Source organism: Montipora capricornis, chromosome 6 (genome assembly GCF_036669925.1).
Source record: "Montipora capricornis isolate CH-2021 chromosome 6, ASM3666992v2, whole genome shotgun sequence".
Lineage (NCBI taxonomy): Eukaryota > Metazoa > Cnidaria > Anthozoa > Scleractinia > Acroporidae > Montipora > Montipora capricornis.
This window is the reverse complement of record NC_090888.1, coordinates 61,796,278-61,816,259: the sequence shown is the minus strand read 5'-3', so window position 1 is coordinate 61,816,259 and position 19,982 is coordinate 61,796,278. Positions and strand designations below refer to the sequence as shown.

The 19,982-nt window shown below is 40.7% G+C and overlaps 2 protein-coding genes across 3 annotated transcripts; both read left to right on the top strand.

Moving 5' to 3' along the window:
• Nucleotides 1-43: 43 nt before the first annotated feature.
• On the top strand, nucleotides 44-8,051 carry LOC138052777 (protein DGCR6-like). Of its 2 annotated transcripts, XM_068899353.1 has the most exons (5): nucleotides 44-331; nucleotides 1,147-1,307; nucleotides 3,469-3,575; nucleotides 4,427-4,525; nucleotides 6,828-8,051. In XM_068899353.1, the coding sequence occupies exons 1-5, from the start codon at nucleotides 120-122 to the stop codon at nucleotides 6,930-6,932; spliced, it is 684 nt and encodes a 227-aa protein (XP_068755454.1). In that variant the 5' UTR covers nucleotides 44-119; the 3' UTR covers nucleotides 6,933-8,051. The 2 variants fall into 2 exon arrangements, with proteins under 2 accessions (XP_068755454.1, XP_068755455.1); XM_068899354.1 differs by lacking the exon at nucleotides 6,828-8,051 and having other exon boundaries at nucleotides 54-331; nucleotides 3,469-3,574; nucleotides 4,425-4,525.
• Nucleotides 8,052-8,959: 908 nt separating this feature from the next.
• LOC138050728 (uncharacterized) lies at nucleotides 8,960-11,554 on the top strand. Its single transcript, XM_068897024.1, has 2 exons — nucleotides 8,960-9,282; nucleotides 10,379-11,554. The coding sequence occupies exons 1-2, from the start codon at nucleotides 9,049-9,051 to the stop codon at nucleotides 10,877-10,879; spliced, it is 735 nt and encodes a 244-aa protein (XP_068753125.1). The 5' UTR covers nucleotides 8,960-9,048; the 3' UTR covers nucleotides 10,880-11,554.
• The last annotated feature ends 8,428 nt before the right edge of the window (nucleotides 11,555-19,982 follow it).

Here is a 19,982-nt window from a genome sequence, read left to right as displayed (position 1 = left end):
CCTCATGGGAAGACTTTCTCCAGTCTCCCCGATAAGTAGGTACGCCTGTCACTTTTCCGGTCTTCATTTGTACCAACAGAAGCAATTGTCGTCGCTATTATTATATATTGTCCTTTAAAATGTCGTATTTTTACGGTAGCGGTGGAGGGCAGAGGCAGCCAAAGTGGAATTATCAGCCTAATATAGATTCTAATTTATTAGCCACCGTCCGTGATGAAATGCTCCGTAAGGAAGAGGAATATCGAAGAGAACAACAGCGATTAGATGCTGAAAAGAAAAAGTTGACCAGCTTTTTGACGCAACTGCAAGCTATGGTTCGAGATTTGCCCGGGTAGGAGTTTTTTTTCACAGTAGTTCGTATCATAAAGGAAACAATGCTTTTGGAGTTGGTTCTCAGTAATTTGTTTAATCAAGGAAACCGTGTCGTAGGTTAAAGGAATCCAAATCACATTCCCCATAATACACTTTGTTTGCCCCCCAAGTTTTACATAAACCATTGTTTTCAAATCCTCTTGTGAATATGCAGTGTCCCAAGAGCATTTGAAAACAATGGTTTATACAAAATTTGGGGGGCAAACAAAGTGTGTTATGAGGAATGTGAAAATAGAGAATATATACCTTATTTATACAAACATTCTTTTTAGTACACAAATCATGCCGGAACAAATGAATTGTTGTTTCAACCGCTAATGAGCCTGTACAGGGTTGGCACAGTATCAATAGGTGAAGTCAGTGATATCTTTGCTGTTTAATTTTCTTTGAAAAGTAATTGATACTATCATTTCAACATTTATGAACTTGTTTGACTAAACCAGATCTTCAAGTTTAAGACCAAGTTAAGGGGAAATCCTGAGACGTCTTCACATCACAAATAGGGGTGGCAAATGGTATCTCCAAAATCTTGACACTCGCAAACTTTTCATCTGATCTCAGAATCTTCACACTCTTTGCGAAGAATCTTGAAGTCTTGCTTATATTGCATTAATTTATTTCGGAATGAAGTCTTGCATGTTTTGGTCTCAGTCTCAGATTTTCAAGCAAGGGCCTGGCGTCTCAGCGAGTCTCAGATTTTACCATTCATCGCCCCTACAAATCACAGCATTAATGCCATTACATTATAAAGTAAGGTTTTGTCTTCAATTTCAGCACATACAAAAAGAAGTTTACCTATGATGTCCTTTCGGGAATAGCTACCTGTCTTCTAGATGGCACCGTCTTTGAGATTGTTAAAGGACTTGAAGATATCCAACAACTCTCAGAGAGAAATTTGCTGAATAAAAGAATGAAGCTAGTCAACTCACAAAAAGGTAAAACTTCCCTGTTTCCTTCAGAATTAAATGAGATTGTTCTAAAGGCACATGAAGAGCCAAGTACATTTTGCTAAAATGCAATCCTTTGACTTCCCAGAGGCAATATGACTAGTTTAGGTTTTCTCGCTTACAGTTGAACAATCAGTCAGTCACAAGCAGATTTGATTTTTTTATATATTTATCTATTTTAATGAAATACAGACATTACAAATGTACAACTACTACATCACACATTAATACTAGACAGATACAAAAGATATTCTTAAACCTACACCATTTTATTTCAAAGGCATATAAATTGAGTACCGTAGTTATTCGGTTATAAGGCGCACTCGGTTATAAGACGCACCCCAAACTTTGCAATTTAATCAAGCTAAGTTCTCAAACTGAAAATTACGCGAAAATACTCGGTTATAAGACGCACCCGAAAATTGAGAGTTATCAAAAGGATGTGATGAATTTGAGAACAATTATCCTTACACAATTGGCATGCGAACTCTTTTTGTTAACGTAAACAAAGTGAAAAAGTCACACGTTTAATGATATACGCAAAAACAAAAGCTAAAAGTTGACAACTGAAAATCATAACATACAACGCATACACTTTTATTTGAACCTTCCGACGTAATAAATAGTCAGAGTTCAGACTTCAGACTTCAGACTTCAAGAGAAAGCGAACGGCGATAAACTCCCACCGAAAGTCATATTCAAAGGTGTTCGACAGCTGAATATCAACACGCCACCAAGGATGCAACCTTCAGTGTACAAGAAAGGCTGGATGAACGAAGAAGGTATGTTTTATCTCCACACTGTTTTTTCAGAGAAGAAACTTTTCATGCGAGCGACAAACACGATTCTCGGAATTCGAAACAAGGTTCAACCGATTGTGTTGTTTTCATGGGTATCACGTTACTGAGCACGTGCTTTTAAGCATGTATGCAAATTTCCGTTTGTTTACTTTCCTCTTGACGTCGTTTAGTGTTCTAAAGGTCTCTACAAGTGCTATTCTTTTTTTAAATTGACAACTAGTGTCCTTTTCTTGTGTTGTTTAAACTGCAAGTTCTTCTCAAATTGTGATCTTAAGATTTTGTTGCGCGAAAATACTTGGCTATAAGACGCACCCCAATTTTAGCACTAACTCGCCACCCAAAGACAGATTTTTCTTGAAAAAACCGTGTGCCTTATAACCGAATAACTACGGTATTTGTGATTACAGATATGTACACTGTATTTTACGAATTCAATTTACAAGTATATGATTTGAGAATTGAAGTATTTTGTTTTCAAGCATATTTGATTATTGTGGACATACCAGGAGATAGTCCAAGAGCAATCATTTGTCAAGCCACTTTTTTGGCTTAATTATTATAAATACTTGCTGAAATCGTGCAAGAGGTTCTCTATTAAAGGTGAAAAGAGCAACTGAGGGCAGCCAAACGCCCAAGTTTCTGGCCAAATGTAATCAGCGATATTGCTTTGTAGAGGACAGGAAACTATCACAGTGACATGATATCACCCTCGTTGTACTAGTTTGGCCTCTACGGGAAACAGGTGGAAAATAAGACTTTTCTCGAATCCTGGGGATAACAGACCAGGTCATTTTTACATGTATCTAGGTCCTGATGGGACAATGTGTCCTGCTGGTCTGTGAGCTCTACAAAGTCATATGCCTCAATGTTCACTTATAAATTCATGTATAGATGTAAAGGTGTAGTGCACTCATGGGAAGTATAGCATACAGGTTGCTCGGCAGTGGGCAAAAGAACAACTGAAAAATCAGAATCTTTGGTAGGATTCAAAGCTAATTGATCTCCATTACACCAGTTGGATGCTCTATTTGGATGCTCTATAAATACATTTATGTATTTGTAAAAATTGAGGCATATGACTTTGTAGAGCCTGCACACCAGCAGGATACATTCAGACCTACTTGTAGATAAAAACGACCTAAACGGGCCTCCGACCGGTGTTAGGAGATTGTAGGTTCTAATCCTGCCTAGGACTCTCATTTCTCACTTGTCCATTTTCCCGTTGCCAAGCAACTTGTATCCCAAACCAATAATATTGACTCTAGTCTGCCTCACTTTAAGGTATCTGAATGAGCTCTTTCAGTTCTTTAAATTTTTCATGGGAAGCTTATATTTTGCTTAAATTTAAGCACAGAGAATGGAACTCTCCAAGAAACAAAAGGATGCCTTGCAAAGCTGTGAACAAAGGCCACATAATCTGCCTCTTGTGGAAGCTTCAAATGCTCAGGAAAAAAAGGTGTGCTGCAGCAACTTTTATGTTATATATATATATATCATTCTTGGATTTGGGGATGTGATTAGTGGCCATGTTTTTGTCCAAAAGAAAAGGAAAGACAACATTTGCATTTAAGAATAGTGCTGACTAAGTTTATTTCTGGCAGAGTTATTTGGAAAATCAATGTTATGTACAGGTTAAATTTGATTTCAGGTCAAAATGGTTTTAACATACCGTAAGTTGATTTGTAATTTCTTTTTCTCTTTTTATGATAATGAATACCTGACACAAAGAAGTTACAAAATATTTGTCAACCTTGGTTAAAATCACTTTGACCTGAATTAAAATTTAGCCTAGTAATTCCATCAAAATGGCTGCTGTATCTTTTATCTTGGGACATTTACATAGCCACTGCCATGACTTCTTGTGCAGACCTTGCATCAGAACTAATTTAACTTTCAGCTAAGAGTACTTTCTTTAGAGCTTTCTCAAAATTTGTTGTCTACGGCTGGAGAATCAAGTTTTTGTCATATTTCTGGACAGGTTTTGATTCTTTTTTTAATTTCATTACCTATTACCGGTACTTATTTCCAGTGTTTGTTCAGTTAAATTATTACTTTTCTGATATGCTTATCTAATGAAGATAGTGCTTGAGCTTAAAATCTTATTACACTCTAGTAGATATCTGTGTTGAAATATAATTGCAAAACAGCCAAATGCATGAAAAAAACATACCCTTCTTGTTTCTTGTACGTGTTCATAACTGTGAAATAACGTATCAAACACTAATCTTGTCACTCACTTGGTAGAGCAATGGTGATTTAATTCAAAAGTCATAGACTCAAACATATTGTAAATACTTGTTATTAAAGTCCTTGGAAGACAAGTTAGAGGCAGAAATCAGTCATGTAGATCAGAAATTAGTTTTGGAACTGGATCAGTTGGTGAGTGATCAACAAGCAACTCTTCAAGTAAGTTAAAACAGCTTCTGATTTCGTTTTATTTTTTCCAATACATATTCCTCATCTGTGGTGTGCAGGCTTGATACATTTGTAAAGCACTCACGCATACATGGCATTACCCCAGAAACATTTTAAGACCTGCTAAAGATCCCTGAATTACTAGAATATTTAATGACCACTGTGGGACTACAGTAGCAGTGTTGAATGCGGAGTAAATAAAATTATGTAAATAGGCCTTATTCATGATGGCCGCCATGTTGGTTTTCAAATTGACATGGAAATTAGTCATGTGTTATGCTGGGGGGCAAACATTGGAAAAAAAGCAAATTGCTGAAAATCGGCTTGTCGAAATATTGAAATAACATTGCAAAGAGTCCATTTTAGTGTTTAGAGCTAAGTACCTTTTATAATAATTTTATATCTTTTGATTGCCTTTGACATTTTGACTTTCTACTTCGTTATCTGCTCATTTTTCACTAAACAAAACGTCGAAGTAACTTGTGTAATGATATGTATTTTACTGCTTAGGTGACAAACATTCAATGAACATGAAACAAATCATCTGTGTAGCTAAGATGTTCGTTATAACCTCTCAAACTTGTGTTGTTTGCCCCCTCAGAAGTGTGTCGCTAATTTGCATGATAATAGCAAATCCAACATGGCGGCTATCGTGAATATAGGCGGCGAAAGACGAGATACAAAAACCCTCAACTTGTCGCGCAACATGGTTTCGTTGCAAGTTTTGGACAATGTCTCGCGTTTTTCACCTTGCATGATCAACTTGACCCGCAACAAAAACATTTATTGCGGTTGAAGAAATGCAGGGCGCTGATTGGTTGATTTGCTAGTACACGAGCACATTTGTTGCGCGACAAGTGAGCTTGATGAAAAACGAGCAGCAAATTTTGGCTTTGTTGCTCGTTTTTCATCAAGCTCACAACTTGTCGCGCAACAGATGTGCTCGTGTACTAGCAAATCAACCAATCAGCGCCCTGCATTTCTTCAACCCGCAACAAATGTTTTTGTTGCGGGTCAAGTTGATCACGCAAGGTGAAAAACGCGAAACATCGACCAAAACTTGAAACGAAACAATGTTGCGCGACAAGTCGAGGGTTTTTGTATTTCGTCTTTCGCCGCCTTAAGGTCTATTACGCACGACTCCAGGACTGCAGTAGCAGGTTTCTTAAGTTGAATGTTAGTGAGAGGGTATTCTAGAATCAAGCCAGTACTTGAAAGATCTTCGAGGTCATCATTAATTGTATAGAACTTTTTGCAATGTTCTTCAGCGAAATTTTAAAGTGCCAATCGTGTCACGGCGGGTCTAATTTGCAGGTCGCAGGTTGCAGGTCGCGGGTTGCAGGTCATTGTTATACAGAAAGTATCCTAAATATTCTTAAAAGCTAATCTTAGGCCTAATTAGGCCTAAACAAAAGTTTTTCGGCCTAAGGTTAGCTTTTATCAATGTTTAGGATACTTTCTGTATTGGTGAAACAATGACCTGCAACCCGCGACCTGCGACCTGCGACCTGCAAATTAGACCCGCCGATCCTGTCAACACTTTCTTCGGCCTATTTAGTAATGGCTTCCTGGGTGTGGGACCATACGTCATAATATTATTTTTTTCCAAGAAGGCATGATATCGAATCCTGGAATCTTACATTGCATCATTACTTTGCATTGGTTCTTCGCGCGGTCCGGATTTCCCTATCTCTGCCCACGGGCGCGATAGCGCTCTGAGCGTTTTTGTCCTTGACGTTAAAAATTCCATTTTGACACCGAATTTCTTTAACATAAAAAAGTTAGTTTCAAAACAGATTTTCATTAGATAAAAGGCTTGGAAACCATTCAAATAAAAACATTTCTCTTTGAAACGTTCAGTTTGTAAGTTGCTTACTGCGTTGATCGCTATTAAGCGCGATGCGAGTCAACAATTGCAAAAGTGATTTCAGAGAGGAAGAGAGAGATAAAGAGGGAAAAAATAAATACGTTATTTACCAGCTAAGGGTCGGTGCGTGTAGCGCAAACCTGCGACCTGCGACCTGCTGCCCTCGGCCTGGGGCTTCGTGCAGCATTTTTCGTGTCGTTCAAACTAAAGTAGCTGGTGGCTTTTATACCAAGAGCTCTGTTGCATGTAAATGTAGAGACCGGAAGCAAAATAATGACTCGGGATTCTAGTTTTGTGGCATTTGTCAACCCCCAAGGGCGAAGAGCTTACACGATATTAAGTGTTACAATGGACTTTATAAACGGGGTTAAAACATAATTGAATAAAATCAAGTGTGATAATGTTTCCTTTCTTCCTCCAAAACAGCGAGCTGGTGTACCTCTGTTTTCCATTACAAACAGCCCAGATGACGTTCGTCTTCAAATGTACATTTTGGATTTCATACAGCGACTAGAACAATCTCCTAGTTAACAAAACTCCGGATGACTGATTGAAGTTCGCGATTCTTGCTGTCATGTTGCCTTCGGTAAAGATAAACGTAATCTTACGAGAGCATTGCAGCAACGATGGAGATAGTGCACTGGTGACCATCATGGAGCTGGAGCAATAGAGCATAGGAAACCGGAAAAGACAAACGTTGCGCTGAAATTTGGCCAAGCTAAATAAAACCTGTTTTGTTTCAGTTCATTTTTTGCCCGTTAAGTCTCTTTACAGAGAAAGTACTGAAAATAGAGAAATAAGCAACAATAAGATTTTCATGATTTTATGGCAAGCAGTAGCCGAAGCCAAATAATAATAATAATAATAATAATAATAATAATAATTGTCATCATCATCATCATCGTCGTCGTTGTTGTCATCAACACTTTATCGATGTTTCGAGCTTCTTTGGCCGAGCAAAGTGCTCTACAAATTTTAAATTAAATCGAATCACTTGAAATCAGAGCAGATAAAATCAAGGTTTTGGTTTTTAATCAGGGGAAAATGGAACTACCCAGAGAAAAACCCGGCCTGGGAGCAGAGTAGAGAATCAAAAAATTCAACCCACATATGACGTTAAGTCCAGAAATCGAACCCGGGTCGCATTAGTAGTAGGCGAGTGCGAGAGCACGCATTGTAGTATAGCTTATTTTTTGTAGTCTGGGAAACATCAACGAGAACTAACCAAATGTAAGGCTCAACAATACAATAGTGAATCGTTTATTCTATATGTTTAATTCAAGACCGTTCGTACTAATCCAGTTTCAGGAGATGATCCTTATAAACTCCTTAACGTCTTACTAGTGACGCAAGCAAGTATAAGGCGCCTTAAAGGGCAGCCGCGAAAGCATAAGAAGAACGCAAGACTTTGATACTCTTACGCTTACCCTTATTTACGCTTATGTTCAAGTCGCTGTTATTTCAAGCGGGTATACGGTCCATATAGGCATAAGCTTTTAGACTGCTGGCCAGTCGGTATAAAAAAATGTCTCATCGGAGTATCCCCTTCTCTTGGAAATATCTTCGCCCACCATGTTGAATGGGTGTAGTGACAAGAGGGAATGGCTACCAAAGTACTACTGAATGAAATAAAATGAGTGTATATTTGAAGTGTGGTTTATAGACGAAGAAGAGAAGTGATCCTTGCACTTATCTGGACAATTTAACAACACCTGAAAAACTTCAGGTGACTCCAACAGGATTCGAACCAGGCCCACTTTTTCTTACAGTGTTGTTTTGGGCTTGATCGAAGACTTGGTAATTTACACTACTCGTAAATATACCAAGACCTAGCCCCTTCCCCCCCCCCCCCCCTCCAATTTCAAACGTACTCCGCAGCTGCTGCTAACCCATGACCTCTGCGAGCCGGTGCAATGCTCAACCAGCTGAGCTATGAAGCCACTTTTTGATCTTGTGCTAATGTCGCAGATGTCATGGTTTCAAATCTTGTTCAAGCCAGAATTTCAAAGTCAAGGAACTCAAGTAGCCTCGTTACCCTATGGCCCAATGCAAGCAACTCGTTGTGCCGCCTGACAACGATTGGCCAAGAAACTGGCAAAGCAAATTAATGTTGAGATTGTATTTACACGGAGAAACTTCGGTTGATCAAGCATATCGAGTAGGCATTCTTTTCTGGTTACAGACCTTTGAAGCAACCCCTTTTACTTAATGACGGGACATTGCTTGTATAGGTAATTACATGATTTCGAGTGGGATAAATTTTTCAAGGGGTAACCAAATCGCATGGGTTCGTAGAGCATTGTAATAGGCCATTTTACAGTTGTTTGCTCTGCGACCTAGCCTATGAATGGCTGCGAGGCTGCCGATGACCTTGTATTGATACAGCCCCGACTGCTTTTATCATGCAAATTGTGTTGTTGTAATTCTCATTAGTCCGTATTAACATTACAAAAGCACGGAGGTTTGTATCAAAACAGGGTCCCCGGCAGCCTCGCTTCCATTCGTAGGCCAGGTAACTTAGCTGCAACTGTAAAATGGTCTATTCATACTTCATTAATATTCATTAGCCCTCGTGCGTATTATATAAGCATGAGTTAATTATTCATAGTTGTCAGTTTTGCCTAACTTTGGTTGGAACCGTGTCAAGATGACCGAACCGGAGCGTCCGTCTGACGTGAACGTCCCGTCGAGCGCTCAGCGAGTTTTGCAACCCCTTCAAGGTTCTGTTCAGCAAACCACTCCGCCGTCTTCGTCTTTATCTCAGGCTGGTGCCGGGACAACATCGGGAACAACTGCGAGCGGCGAAAATGTGCTCCAGAGTTCTTCACTGGGAAACGCCGCGGGGACGAATGTGCCGGATAATTCGGCGGTGAGCCTTGAGGTACATGTCCGCTGCAATGTTTTCCTTTTAGTTTCGTATTTTATAGCTGGGGTTCGTCGGTATTTTTTTTTGGTTGCATCACGTTGCATTTTCTTGTTTATGTTTCCTTCCGGTTTCTCGGGAGCCGGTCTTAATTTTCGTGCTTCGAGCACGTGATTGTTAACTTATTCCTTTGGACTCGCCGCGGTTCTGTTCCTCAAATGTTGGGGGATACGTTGTCGTTTTATATTGTGTTTTTTCTGCTGTTGCTCTCGTTTATTCTTATGAATTAGGGTTTGCAATATTTGGGAGCTGTTTCTTATTTTTGTTCGGGACGGGAAAAATTAGCTATGCCATTGACACCCTTTTTTCTTACTTGTCCCTTGGGAAGGGCGCGGGGCGTGTGGTCTCGGCCAGGGTTTGTTTCTGTTCTGAGCCACGAGGTGGCGTCAAAGGGAATAATAATGGAGAATTATTAAAAAAATCGTTAGGAGCGATTGTGCAGCATGTCTGCTCTGAGCCACGAGGTGGCGTAATAAAGGAAAAAACGGTCGAGGACCGATTGGGCAGCGTGTTTGCTCTGAGCCACGAGGTGGCGTGAAAAAAAAAAAAAAAAAAGGAAGGACAATGGTCGAGGACCGATTGAGCAGTGTGTCTGCTTTGAGCCACGAGGTGGCATGGAAAAAAAAAAAAAAAAAAAAAAAAAAGGGAAGAAAATGGTCGAGGACCATTTGAGCAGTGGGTATGCTCTGAGCCACGAGGTGGCGCGATAGAAAGTAATAAAAAAACAAAAGAAAACGGTCGAGGACCGATGAACAGGGCGTCTGGTCTGTTCGCGGAAATAGAAGGCGTTAGATCCATTTCAACCAGACCTCGTGGAGGAGAGGAGGTTATTTCGCTAGGTCACTTGGTGGCCGTGTGCTTTATTTTACGGGTTGTGAGAACTGATGCGAAGGTTCGTTGTGATTTTATGTTGGGAATTTGGAATTGCATCAGGGTATGAAATAATAAATTTAAAGGAAGAGGATATGTGATTTCGAAGGATACAGTCTCAGTGTAAAGTAGGGACTGGCTTAAGGATATCAAGGAGTTATATGGCGTTTTCTCCTTTTGTTAGGTTCCGAACACAACGGTCAGTTCACTCAAGAAGGAGTTGGATGAGTGGAAGAGGAAAATCGATTCATCGGCAATCGAGTGCGCGCTGTCTACTCTCCAAATGGTGATCTCGCGCCCAGCTGCTCTTTTTGATCCATATGCGGCGATCGCCGCCCTGGATGAAGTGGTTAATGTCACCAAGGAAAGAAAGGATGAAAGAGCTTTACGATTTGAAGTAGTGCTGAGGCAGTGCCGTCCTTTATTAGGCAACCCGTGCCTTCAACAGGTGTTAATAAAGTTGGTGGCGTCTAAGGATGAGGCCGAGGTGGCAAAGGTTATTTCCAAGGCAACTAAGCCGCACGCGGCAGTAAGTCAACCTTCGTTCACTGGACGGACGCGTAGGCCTCCAGCTCCATACCAAAGGCGTGGCTCCAATTACAGCCCCAGGCCGCCGTCGGCGAGAAAGTGCTGGGTGTGTGGAAAGGCGGGTCATATTTCGCGCTCTTGCCCAGATAAACGTTAAGATTGTGAAATCATTGGAAGTTTTCCTGTTCTGGAATGGAAATCGGGATTGTCTTGATATTTGTATTGACAATAATAAAGTGTAAAGACACTATTAAATATGTGATGTTTTATTTTTTTCCTTTAGTCTGTGGTCTCGAGGTTGGGAGAATGACCCCACAAGCGTTTTGCCTTTAGGCATGCCCTTGAGCCCGATTACTCGGGCTACGGTGGTCATTTCCTCCGAACTCGGACTTGCAGTCTCCATTTAAGTACGTCCTTTTGATTCTCTTTTTTTTTTTTTTTTTGGTGTTTTGGTTCTAGCCTAAGTCAAAACGTCTCAAGGGAGATACGATGACCTTTATGCCGTTAGAGGCGGAGGAAAGAAGCAAGCATGGAAAAATCCGATGGTTGTCTTGGGAGGGTAATCCGAGTTCGGAGAAAATGACTTCAGAAGACGCTTGTTTAACCCATGTTCAAGGCATTGTTGCGGGGGAAACTCCCATCTTACGCGATCTGTTGTTTCGTGATCCGGACTCCTTTCGTTCGGGTCAACTTCGTACTCGAATTGAACTCTGGGAAAAAAGTTTGGCCGGGTACGAACCTGCGAAGGATGTCTTGGAATGGTTGGAGCATGGGGTGGATGTCAAGAAGTTCATGAAGCCCTTTAAGGGAGCTTTTATGGGCATAAAGTATGAGAGTGCGGAACCCCCTACTATGATTTTCAAGAATCACTACTCCTGCAAACAGTTTTCGAAGTTCGTTACAGGATGCCATGCTTTCTCCGAGGTCTTGGGAAATCGTCCAGCGTAGTTTTGGTGGAATTAATGGCCATGATCTTGATTTGATGTCGTTGGATTCCAATGTTCAACGTGACTGGAGTGGAAACCCGTTAAAGCACTTTACGCCCTACCCTACGCCAGGATCATCGAGTGTTAATGTTTTTAACCAAGACCTCTCTGTGTGTGATGGTGACCGCGTCAACGCCTACGTTTTCCCGCCATTTGCATTGATTGGTCTTCTTTTGCGTTTCCTCATATCGGTAGATGCGGTTGTTACGGTGGTGGTACCATTGATGTCCCCATTACCCGGGTGGTGGCCGTTGTTAAATGCGGTGTCCAGCAACAATGTTTTGGTGGCCGAGAAGGGATCACTTGATGCGCTTCTTCTTCCGTCGAAGGATGGATTTAGACCTGGATCCTCTCCATATAGCCTCTGGGCATTTAGGATGGGAAAGAGCATGTCGTAACAACTTAACAGGAGGAACTATTTTCTCTTTTTTTTTTTTTCCTCTTTCAGTCTTTGCCGTTGGTGCCCAGACTTTTTCAGCCATCGGTGTCATGTCCGGCTTGTTCCAAGCCCAACGACTTTGATTTCCGTTATTGCCAGAGATGTGGTTACCAGCGTCAGACGAGATCATATAAAACTTTGAAGAGCCTCAAGGCCCCTGTCGATTTGTGTTCTATAAGGGAGCGGAAGAAAGTTTTGGTTGCTAAGCAGCAGGCTACTCCTTATCAAAAACAGAGAAGTGCTTTAGAGATGGAGTTTTTGCAGTTCCTGGAAACCACCTCTAAGAGGGACATTTGTGCGGCTATACCAGACGACGTAGTAGACTTTTTGATCTGGAAAGATAATTTTGGCAAAACAGTGGTACACATGGTTGCTTGCCCGTTCTTTGGCGAGAACAGGGTTTCTTCTTGTGTTTGCCCTAAGCGTTTAGCATATGGCTCCGTTGACTCGATTATTGGAAAACTGAGGGCTATGTTTAATAAGTATGGGAGATCAGCAACAGATAGTCTTTTTCCGGGGATTGCCAACCCTGCAGCTTCACCATTGGTTAAGTCCTATTTATCAGCCGTCAGGGAGGAACAGATCGGTGCAAGAGTCGTGCAGAAACAGGCTGAACCTTTTTTTTTGCAGGATTTGGTGCTTTTATCGTCAGAAATAACCAAGCGCTTGAACTCACATGTTCGCTCTTCGGTGCAGTTATTTGTTTTGGCAAGGGATCAGGCCTTTTTTAAGGTACAATTTTTTAGTGGTGACAGAGCTGGAGATCTTGGTCGAGTGAAAACAAAGGGGATTCTTTATTTCCCGGAAAAGAAGGCTCTACTCTTTAACCATACATTAACTAAGTCCCTCCGAGACGGAACCTCGAACGTTTTTGCCCTCAAGCGTCATCCAGATTCTACTATTTGCCCAGTTACCGCAGTGGAAGTTTACATTGCTGTATACGACCTGTTAAAAATTTCTATCTGACAAGGATATTTGTTTAGACCCCTCAACCCATCTGGTGAAATTTTGCCGGCACCTTTTGAGTCGGCTACCGCTCAGGCACGGCTCTCGACGTATGTTCGCCGGATTCCAGCTTTTGTTAATCGGAACGTTACCTTACATGGTCTAAGGAGTGGTTGTACAATTTCGTTGGCTATTTCCGGGGCGAAGCTTGATACGATCATGGATCACGTGGGATGGAAGTCCTCGTCGACAGCACGTCATTACATTAAGTTGAATCAGGTTCTTGGCCTTGGTGGAGCAGCGGATACCATGTCTTCGTTGGAGGTGGATTTAACAAAAGTTTACAAGCAGTACAATGACCTGCAAGGTTTTACCTTTGCTTTCTAAACATTAGGCTTACTTTCTTTCTGATATGGTGTGAATGTATACGCTGAATGCATGTTTCAAGGTGTAAAGCTTGACTATGTCTGATTTTCTCAAACTTGAGCGTTGTTACAGTTTGGTTTTCTTGTTTTTGTTAGAGATAACTTTAGTGAATATTTACTGGAATGTTTTCTTCAGCTTGAATGTGCTATTTCGGTTTTCACTAATTCGTTTGGGGGTGTCCTGTCCAGTTAGCTCTGTAGAAATAATTTTAAATGTGTTGGCATCTTTTATAGTCGTGCTCGCATATTAGTGAGGGTTGGAAATTAGGGTGATTTTCGTTAAGGATGGGTGAGGTTGGGGATTTATTTTGGTTGTGGGGATAAGCCAGCGAATTCCTCGGCGATAGTGAGGCGCAGTCTGGGGTGACTTTCCCATAACTAAATGCTAATGAGTATGCAGGGGGGATAATGAACTATTCATACTTCATTAATATTCATTAGCCTTCGTGCGTATTATATAAGCATGAGTTAATTATTCATAGTTGTCAGTTTTGCCTAACTTTGGTTGGAATCGACCCACCCACCCACCCCTGGCCCTCTGCTTACTCTATTAGCACTCTTCATGTTTTCCCCAGCGAGCTTGCTCGACTGGGGTGACTTTCCCATAACTAAATGCTAATGAGTATGCAGGAGGGATAATGAACTATTTGTAGTCTCAAAAATTCACGAGTGCTGATTTATTGCAAATTGGACGAGATAAATCGTGAAAGAACTGCTGGACCGGGCAAAGCACTTGGCAGAATATCTGAATATCTGAGCAAGCCTTTAACTGACATCTTCAATAATAGCCAAGGAAAAATTCGGAAATTCATCTGCCATTTCTACGGATGATGGCGTGAGCTTTCGTTTGTTCCGTGCTTTGTACTCTCAATAAAGCACGCTGTTTAAACCAATGAGAGTGCGCGTTATATAGGAACTTTATTATAATTTTTAATAGTGTACATAAAAAAAATTGACTCTGTTTTCCTTTTATTGTGTTTATTTCGTATCATGGCTCACTAGTTCCCCTCCTTGAACCTTGCTTGACATGCTAGCAATTATGGAAACTTTAGAGTACCCCGATTTCCGCAAGAATTTTAAGCTTGTTCGTTACCGTTGACCGTGATCTCCATAGTCGTTTGTGTAAATTTCGGCATGGAAGTGGAATCGTGATTCATGAATCATAGTTTAAAATATTTTAAGAATCACCAATCTTTGTTTTAAAAACTTGGGAATCATGACTCAATGACACTGAGGAAAGCTCAACAAAATACATGCATGAATTAATTACTTTCGATCCAGGAAATGTACAAAATCGCTTTCAAAAATCATTAATCATTGAGGCAAAAACCAAAAAATGAAGAATACATTTAAGACATTTAATGTCTTGGTATGAAGACGTTGCAATTGCCTCAGAAGAGATAAAAACATGATTTTGTCAACTTTTTAATGTTAATAAACTCGTCCTTTCTTCACTATTAGCTATTATTGTTATTCACTTTATTACATCCATCTAGAAATCACTGGTGGTCCTTGCGATCTGATTGGCTCTCAGCAGTTCCCAAATCGCACCATTTCCCCAGCCAATGAGAAAGGAACACTAAAACAAAACAACCAATCAGATTTCAAAGTTTGTTTAAGGTAACCAACCAAATGTCTGGAAAATGAAAGACAAAGAAAACCATTGTGTGGCGAATTTTCCAACTTTAGTTCCCAACTGGATCAATAAAATATTGGTACTAACTAAAATCCTGTATTTTAGCGATGAAATAATTATTGTGTGATTTCTAAATGGATGTAATAAAATGATTGAACTTCGTGTCGTGCAATTTTGGTCTGAAATCATACTTGTGATTTCAAATCGAACTCGCGCTGTGCGCTCGTTTGATTTTGAAATCACACGTATGATTTCAGACCAAATTGCACGACACGAAGTTCTATTAGTATTATTAATTTTCGCGCCATGTTGTGTTCGCGACACTTGTTGTTCGCGTCACTTTAATGTCGCGGTTCAAAAAGAAATCGCGAAATTTGCGAAATTAAAGTGTCGCGAAAATTTCATGTAATGAGGTAGTCAAACAATTCTAAATTGAAGGCGATTTGTAAACGCCATCAAGGAGGAGGCGTTGACTGTCTCATTTGCTAAAATGTTCCACTGTCGTATTGTTCTTGGGAAAACGAAAAGAGTATTTATCGTACTCAGTGATGGAAAAGGAACCTCATAAGCACAGTCATCAACATGGTCATTGTGAATTTTGTAGAACATGGCAAACCTATTCTTTTTTCGTCTTTCTTCATGCAAGAGTATTCCATTGCAGTTCTTGCAGCATTTCATGTCAGTTTAGAACATACCGAGCTGAACGTCTTTGTACCATTTGTAGTTTCGTCACGTTTAACATTTTCTTTGCGGAGGGATCCCATGCTGCTGAAGAGTAGTGGGTGAACCAAGCTTTTATAAGCCACAGACTTTAGGTTAGCCTAGGTGAATTAATTCTCAAGTTTCTTAGAAAGCCAAGTGACTGATTTGCCTCAAGTTGTGTGTAATATTTTGCACATGCCGAGAAGGTCTGAGGTCGGAGGTCCCAAAGTCCCAAGTACTTTGCCATGCACTGTCATAATCATGGATTATCGGGTTCTGCTTACGAGTGACCCGTAGAACAAGACATTTATCAACATTAAATTCCAACAGCCATTTCTTCTCCCAGTGTTCTAATTTCTTTAAATCATTGTAGAGAATCTCAGTATCAGCCTGTGATCGTATAATCATATATAGTGGGGAATCATCTGCAAAAAGAAGGACAGTTGAACCCAATGACTCTCAGTGGTAACTCATTGATGTCATGTTTAAAAAACGAGGGCAGTGTTTCATCGGGTTTAAAAATACAAGGCGTAGGGGATGTCTTTATACCCATTAAAACACTGCGAGTTTTTTTAAACGGCTTCAAAAACATTCCACAAAAGGCGTGTTCAAATTGTGAGGCATGGGAAGATATCAGCATACAATAAAAACAAGTGGACCTTAACAGCAGTATGGTAATTTTAAAAGCATATTTTTTTTACTTCAGTCCTTATTCTTTGTTGTCGATGGTTGAAGGAGGTTGGTTGAAAATGCTGCGTAAGAGAAAGTTCAGCGAATTGAAAACTACCGATGAAGAAAAAGCACTGTTGGAAAAATCCGTTCCAAAATCAAAACCCGATATGTCACAAAATGGTCTTTTAATATCTTCGCACAGTGGCAAAATTTAAATGCAAGGCTGAACAAACAAGCAGGGCTTCAACGTGAAACGGGACAAAATACAAAGTCAAGATACGAACATTGTTAACATGACGGCAGAGTCGTTGAGGTTTTTGGTTGACAAAATTTGTGGAATGATTTTCGCACAGGTCCCTACTTCATTATGCATGCAGAATAAATTAATTAGTCATTCGCGCTATTGTTTTGTAGAACAATACGTATACCCAAGAGAATCGAATATATACATGGCTAATTTGTACTTACGGGATGAATAAAAATGGATCTCATTTCTCTCTCCCTCCCTCTCTCTCTCTTCTTTACCTACATCGCCCCACACCGTTACTCGTTTTCGTCCCAGCTTTCTTCTTTCTATCCTTTCGTCTTGTCCTTTTTTCCAGACCCCGCTCGGCTTTTTCTGCCATTTTATCCCATGATATGTCACTTGCAGCTTGTGCAAGTAAACCTCTGGATTACTTGTCCCTGTTCTTGACCACTGAACTAACGTTTCAATTTGCTAATTCACACCTTGAAAATGATATTTATTTTGAATTCCGGTCGACTATTTACATAACAATGATACGTAGTTATATACGCGTGCCGCGCCGAGCACCTACAATCGAACTTACACTCGTAGGCTACCGTTCAGAGATCCCTGTTTTACAACTCTTAAAACAACCTATCCCTTTAATAATGCAAACCGTAACCCTAACTACGACTAAAGGCAGTTAGTCCCTGTAATAGTTTAAGGTTTTCCAGTATTGCTGTGAACAGTGACCTGCTTTTCCTTCATGGCACCGTACGTGCGGCACACGTATAAGCTCACTGCCCACGCCTACAGTCTGATTGGTGCATCTTTCATGGGAAACTTTAATGCACGAGTTCATTATAATTAAAGTCGTTTCATGTTTCCCTTTTTTTGAAGAAAACTTTGGTCTACGTAATAATCAAGATGGCTACCGAAGTAAAAGCGACAGCAAAGGCAGATTTAAACATTTGGAAATTGTGCCTGCTTCATAGCCTTATCCCGAGCGGTGCATAGAGTGGTGCAAAGAAAACGATTTACTTTCGTCTTCCGTGTCCAAAGCCTGTCTGGAGACGCAGTCAGTTGACAATACAAAGACAAAGTGCATCATGAGATGGATTTGTTTCGCGATGCTCAAGAAAAAACTGCAATGGATAACCTTCAATCCGCCAGAACACATAATTTTCTCACAGTAAACTTTCCTTGAAGAAATATTAGCCCTAGCTACCTGTGGACGGAAAGTTTACAATTGCCTACAAGACAAGGGCTAACATCATCTCACAGTGAACCATTTCCTAAACTTCGTCGACCCAGACAAACGAAGGGCATTGAAAGGACATGAATGGATTACGGGTCATCACGCCAGGGAGTTTCGCCACCCACCAACTCGCCACCAAGAAACGACCTCGCCACCAACCAACTCGAAGTCAACTCGCCACCAAACACCAGAGTAAAGTAGTCGCGGTGAATTAGCTTTTCGAACGAGAGTAAAGTAGTCGAGGTGAATTAGTAGTCGAGTAGTGACGTGATTTGATAAATCTTCCGTTGTCTAGGGCAACACTTCTCTGTGCGCGCGCGCTGAAGTTAATTTAAACAGTTCTAATAAGATTGATGACTCTCAATAACTATATTTTTTTGAGAACTGGCTTGAACTTTTTTGAACTTCGTCTTCCCCCGTATGGTACCCTCCTGAACAAGGTGGTAGGTTGTCTCAGGAGGCTGTTGTGGCTGCAGGTCTGGTTCCACGGCTGAATCCTCTAAGGATGTTTCCGCTGGAGGTGGGTCAGGAAGGGAGACGTCCTCCATGGTGCTGTCAGCATCGGGATGTTGGCAGAATTCGCATTGCCACTCGATCTCAGCTCCTTCTTTAACTGCTGCACGGTACACCTCAAGGGAAATCCCAGTGTTACGTACTCGAGGGTTCCAACGGAAACAGCCATCACATTGAAGGCCATGTTGACGGGGAGTGAAACGAAGTATGCCTCGTACGTGAACATCCATGGATCTCTATCAAAGTTATTTACTTGGAAGCATCATTGAGCATATTGCCGATCTCCACAAAGAGCGATAAATCGCAAAAGCCCACTAAATGCACCGTTCGTGATCCTGAGTACAGCAGAGGAAGAAAACATACACTTTGCAATGTCTCGGCGAATTCGCAAGCATACAGAAAGAACAATTTCACGATAAAAAGAGCAGGTAACCATTAATTTTTTTTATGACAGTACTTTTATATGGTCTGTTTGTTATGTTTGAGAATCTGAACCCTATTATAACGATTGCTTGAAACTCCACTTCTTTCGCTTATTCTAAAATTGAAAAATGGGGTAAAATTGCAGGAAAAGTACCGAAATTGCAGGGAAAAATGTTCGATTTTCCGTATTTCAATCTTCAATCAGAAGTTCGACCGGTTTTTTTAAAGTCCAAGTCAACGGTTCACTTGTGCCTCGATACGGTGAGAGCAAATAAGTGAACGCTTGATCAGTCGTGCCCAAATTCGTTGTAAGCGAGACTCGAAGGATTTTGAAAATTTGAATATTTTTCGCTGTTTCTCAGCAATGGATAATCGCTGAACCTTGAAACTTGAAAAGTAAATTTATCTGTGTGGCCATCGCCGGAGTTTGAGCGTGACTGATGCCGGAGAAGTTTAATTTTATCGGCGAGATACGAGGTAGGCTAGTGTTGATATCGTGGTGCTCTCGATAAAGTTATTGCTTTAATAGCGAAACGTCAAGGTCTTAAATAACAAGCTAGATATGCTAATTTACTGCACATTGCAAATGCACGTGTAATAAGCTACGTATGCTAATTTCTTGTTGAGTTACATGTTCACGTGTAACACCTTTCCTTTCATAAAATAAAGGAAAAAAAAAAAAGAAGAAAGAAAGTGGACATAAATAAATAAATAAAATCATGAAACGCACGATACAGAGTAACAGTTTGTACTATAGCGTAATCCATGAAATAAATCAAAGTGCTTCAAGTCTCAATGCCTCATAGCTATGAGAGTGTTCAACTAATGTTCATTACATAATCTTTGAATCTGGAGGGCAGCTTCCGGTTCCTAGACGACCTCCGCAGCACAATTTCCGGTGATGCATGATGTTCAGGGTTCATGTACTCGGGCTGCTCCACCTGTTCTGCTCCGCCACTGTTTGAATTTGAAGGGTCGTCCACCTGCTCAGATGTATCTGATGCTACATCAGTATCGATTGATACCGGTTCACTA

Coding starts and splice junctions, on each gene's coding strand:
- LOC138052777 (XM_068899353.1), top strand. CDS start 120: ATGTCGTATTTTTACGGTAGCGGTGGAGGGCAGAGGCAGCCAAAGTGG. Junction 332..1,146: donor ATGGTTCGAGATTTGCCCGG/GTAGGAGTTTTT, acceptor CTTCAATTTCAG/CACATACAAAAAGAAGTTTA. Junction 1,308..3,468: donor GCTAGTCAACTCACAAAAAG/GTAAAACTTCCC, acceptor CTTAAATTTAAG/CACAGAGAATGGAACTCTCC.
- LOC138050728 (XM_068897024.1), top strand. CDS start 9,049: ATGACCGAACCGGAGCGTCCGTCTGACGTGAACGTCCCGTCGAGCGCT. Junction 9,283..10,378: donor ATTCGGCGGTGAGCCTTGAG/GTACATGTCCGC, acceptor TCCTTTTGTTAG/GTTCCGAACACAACGGTCAG.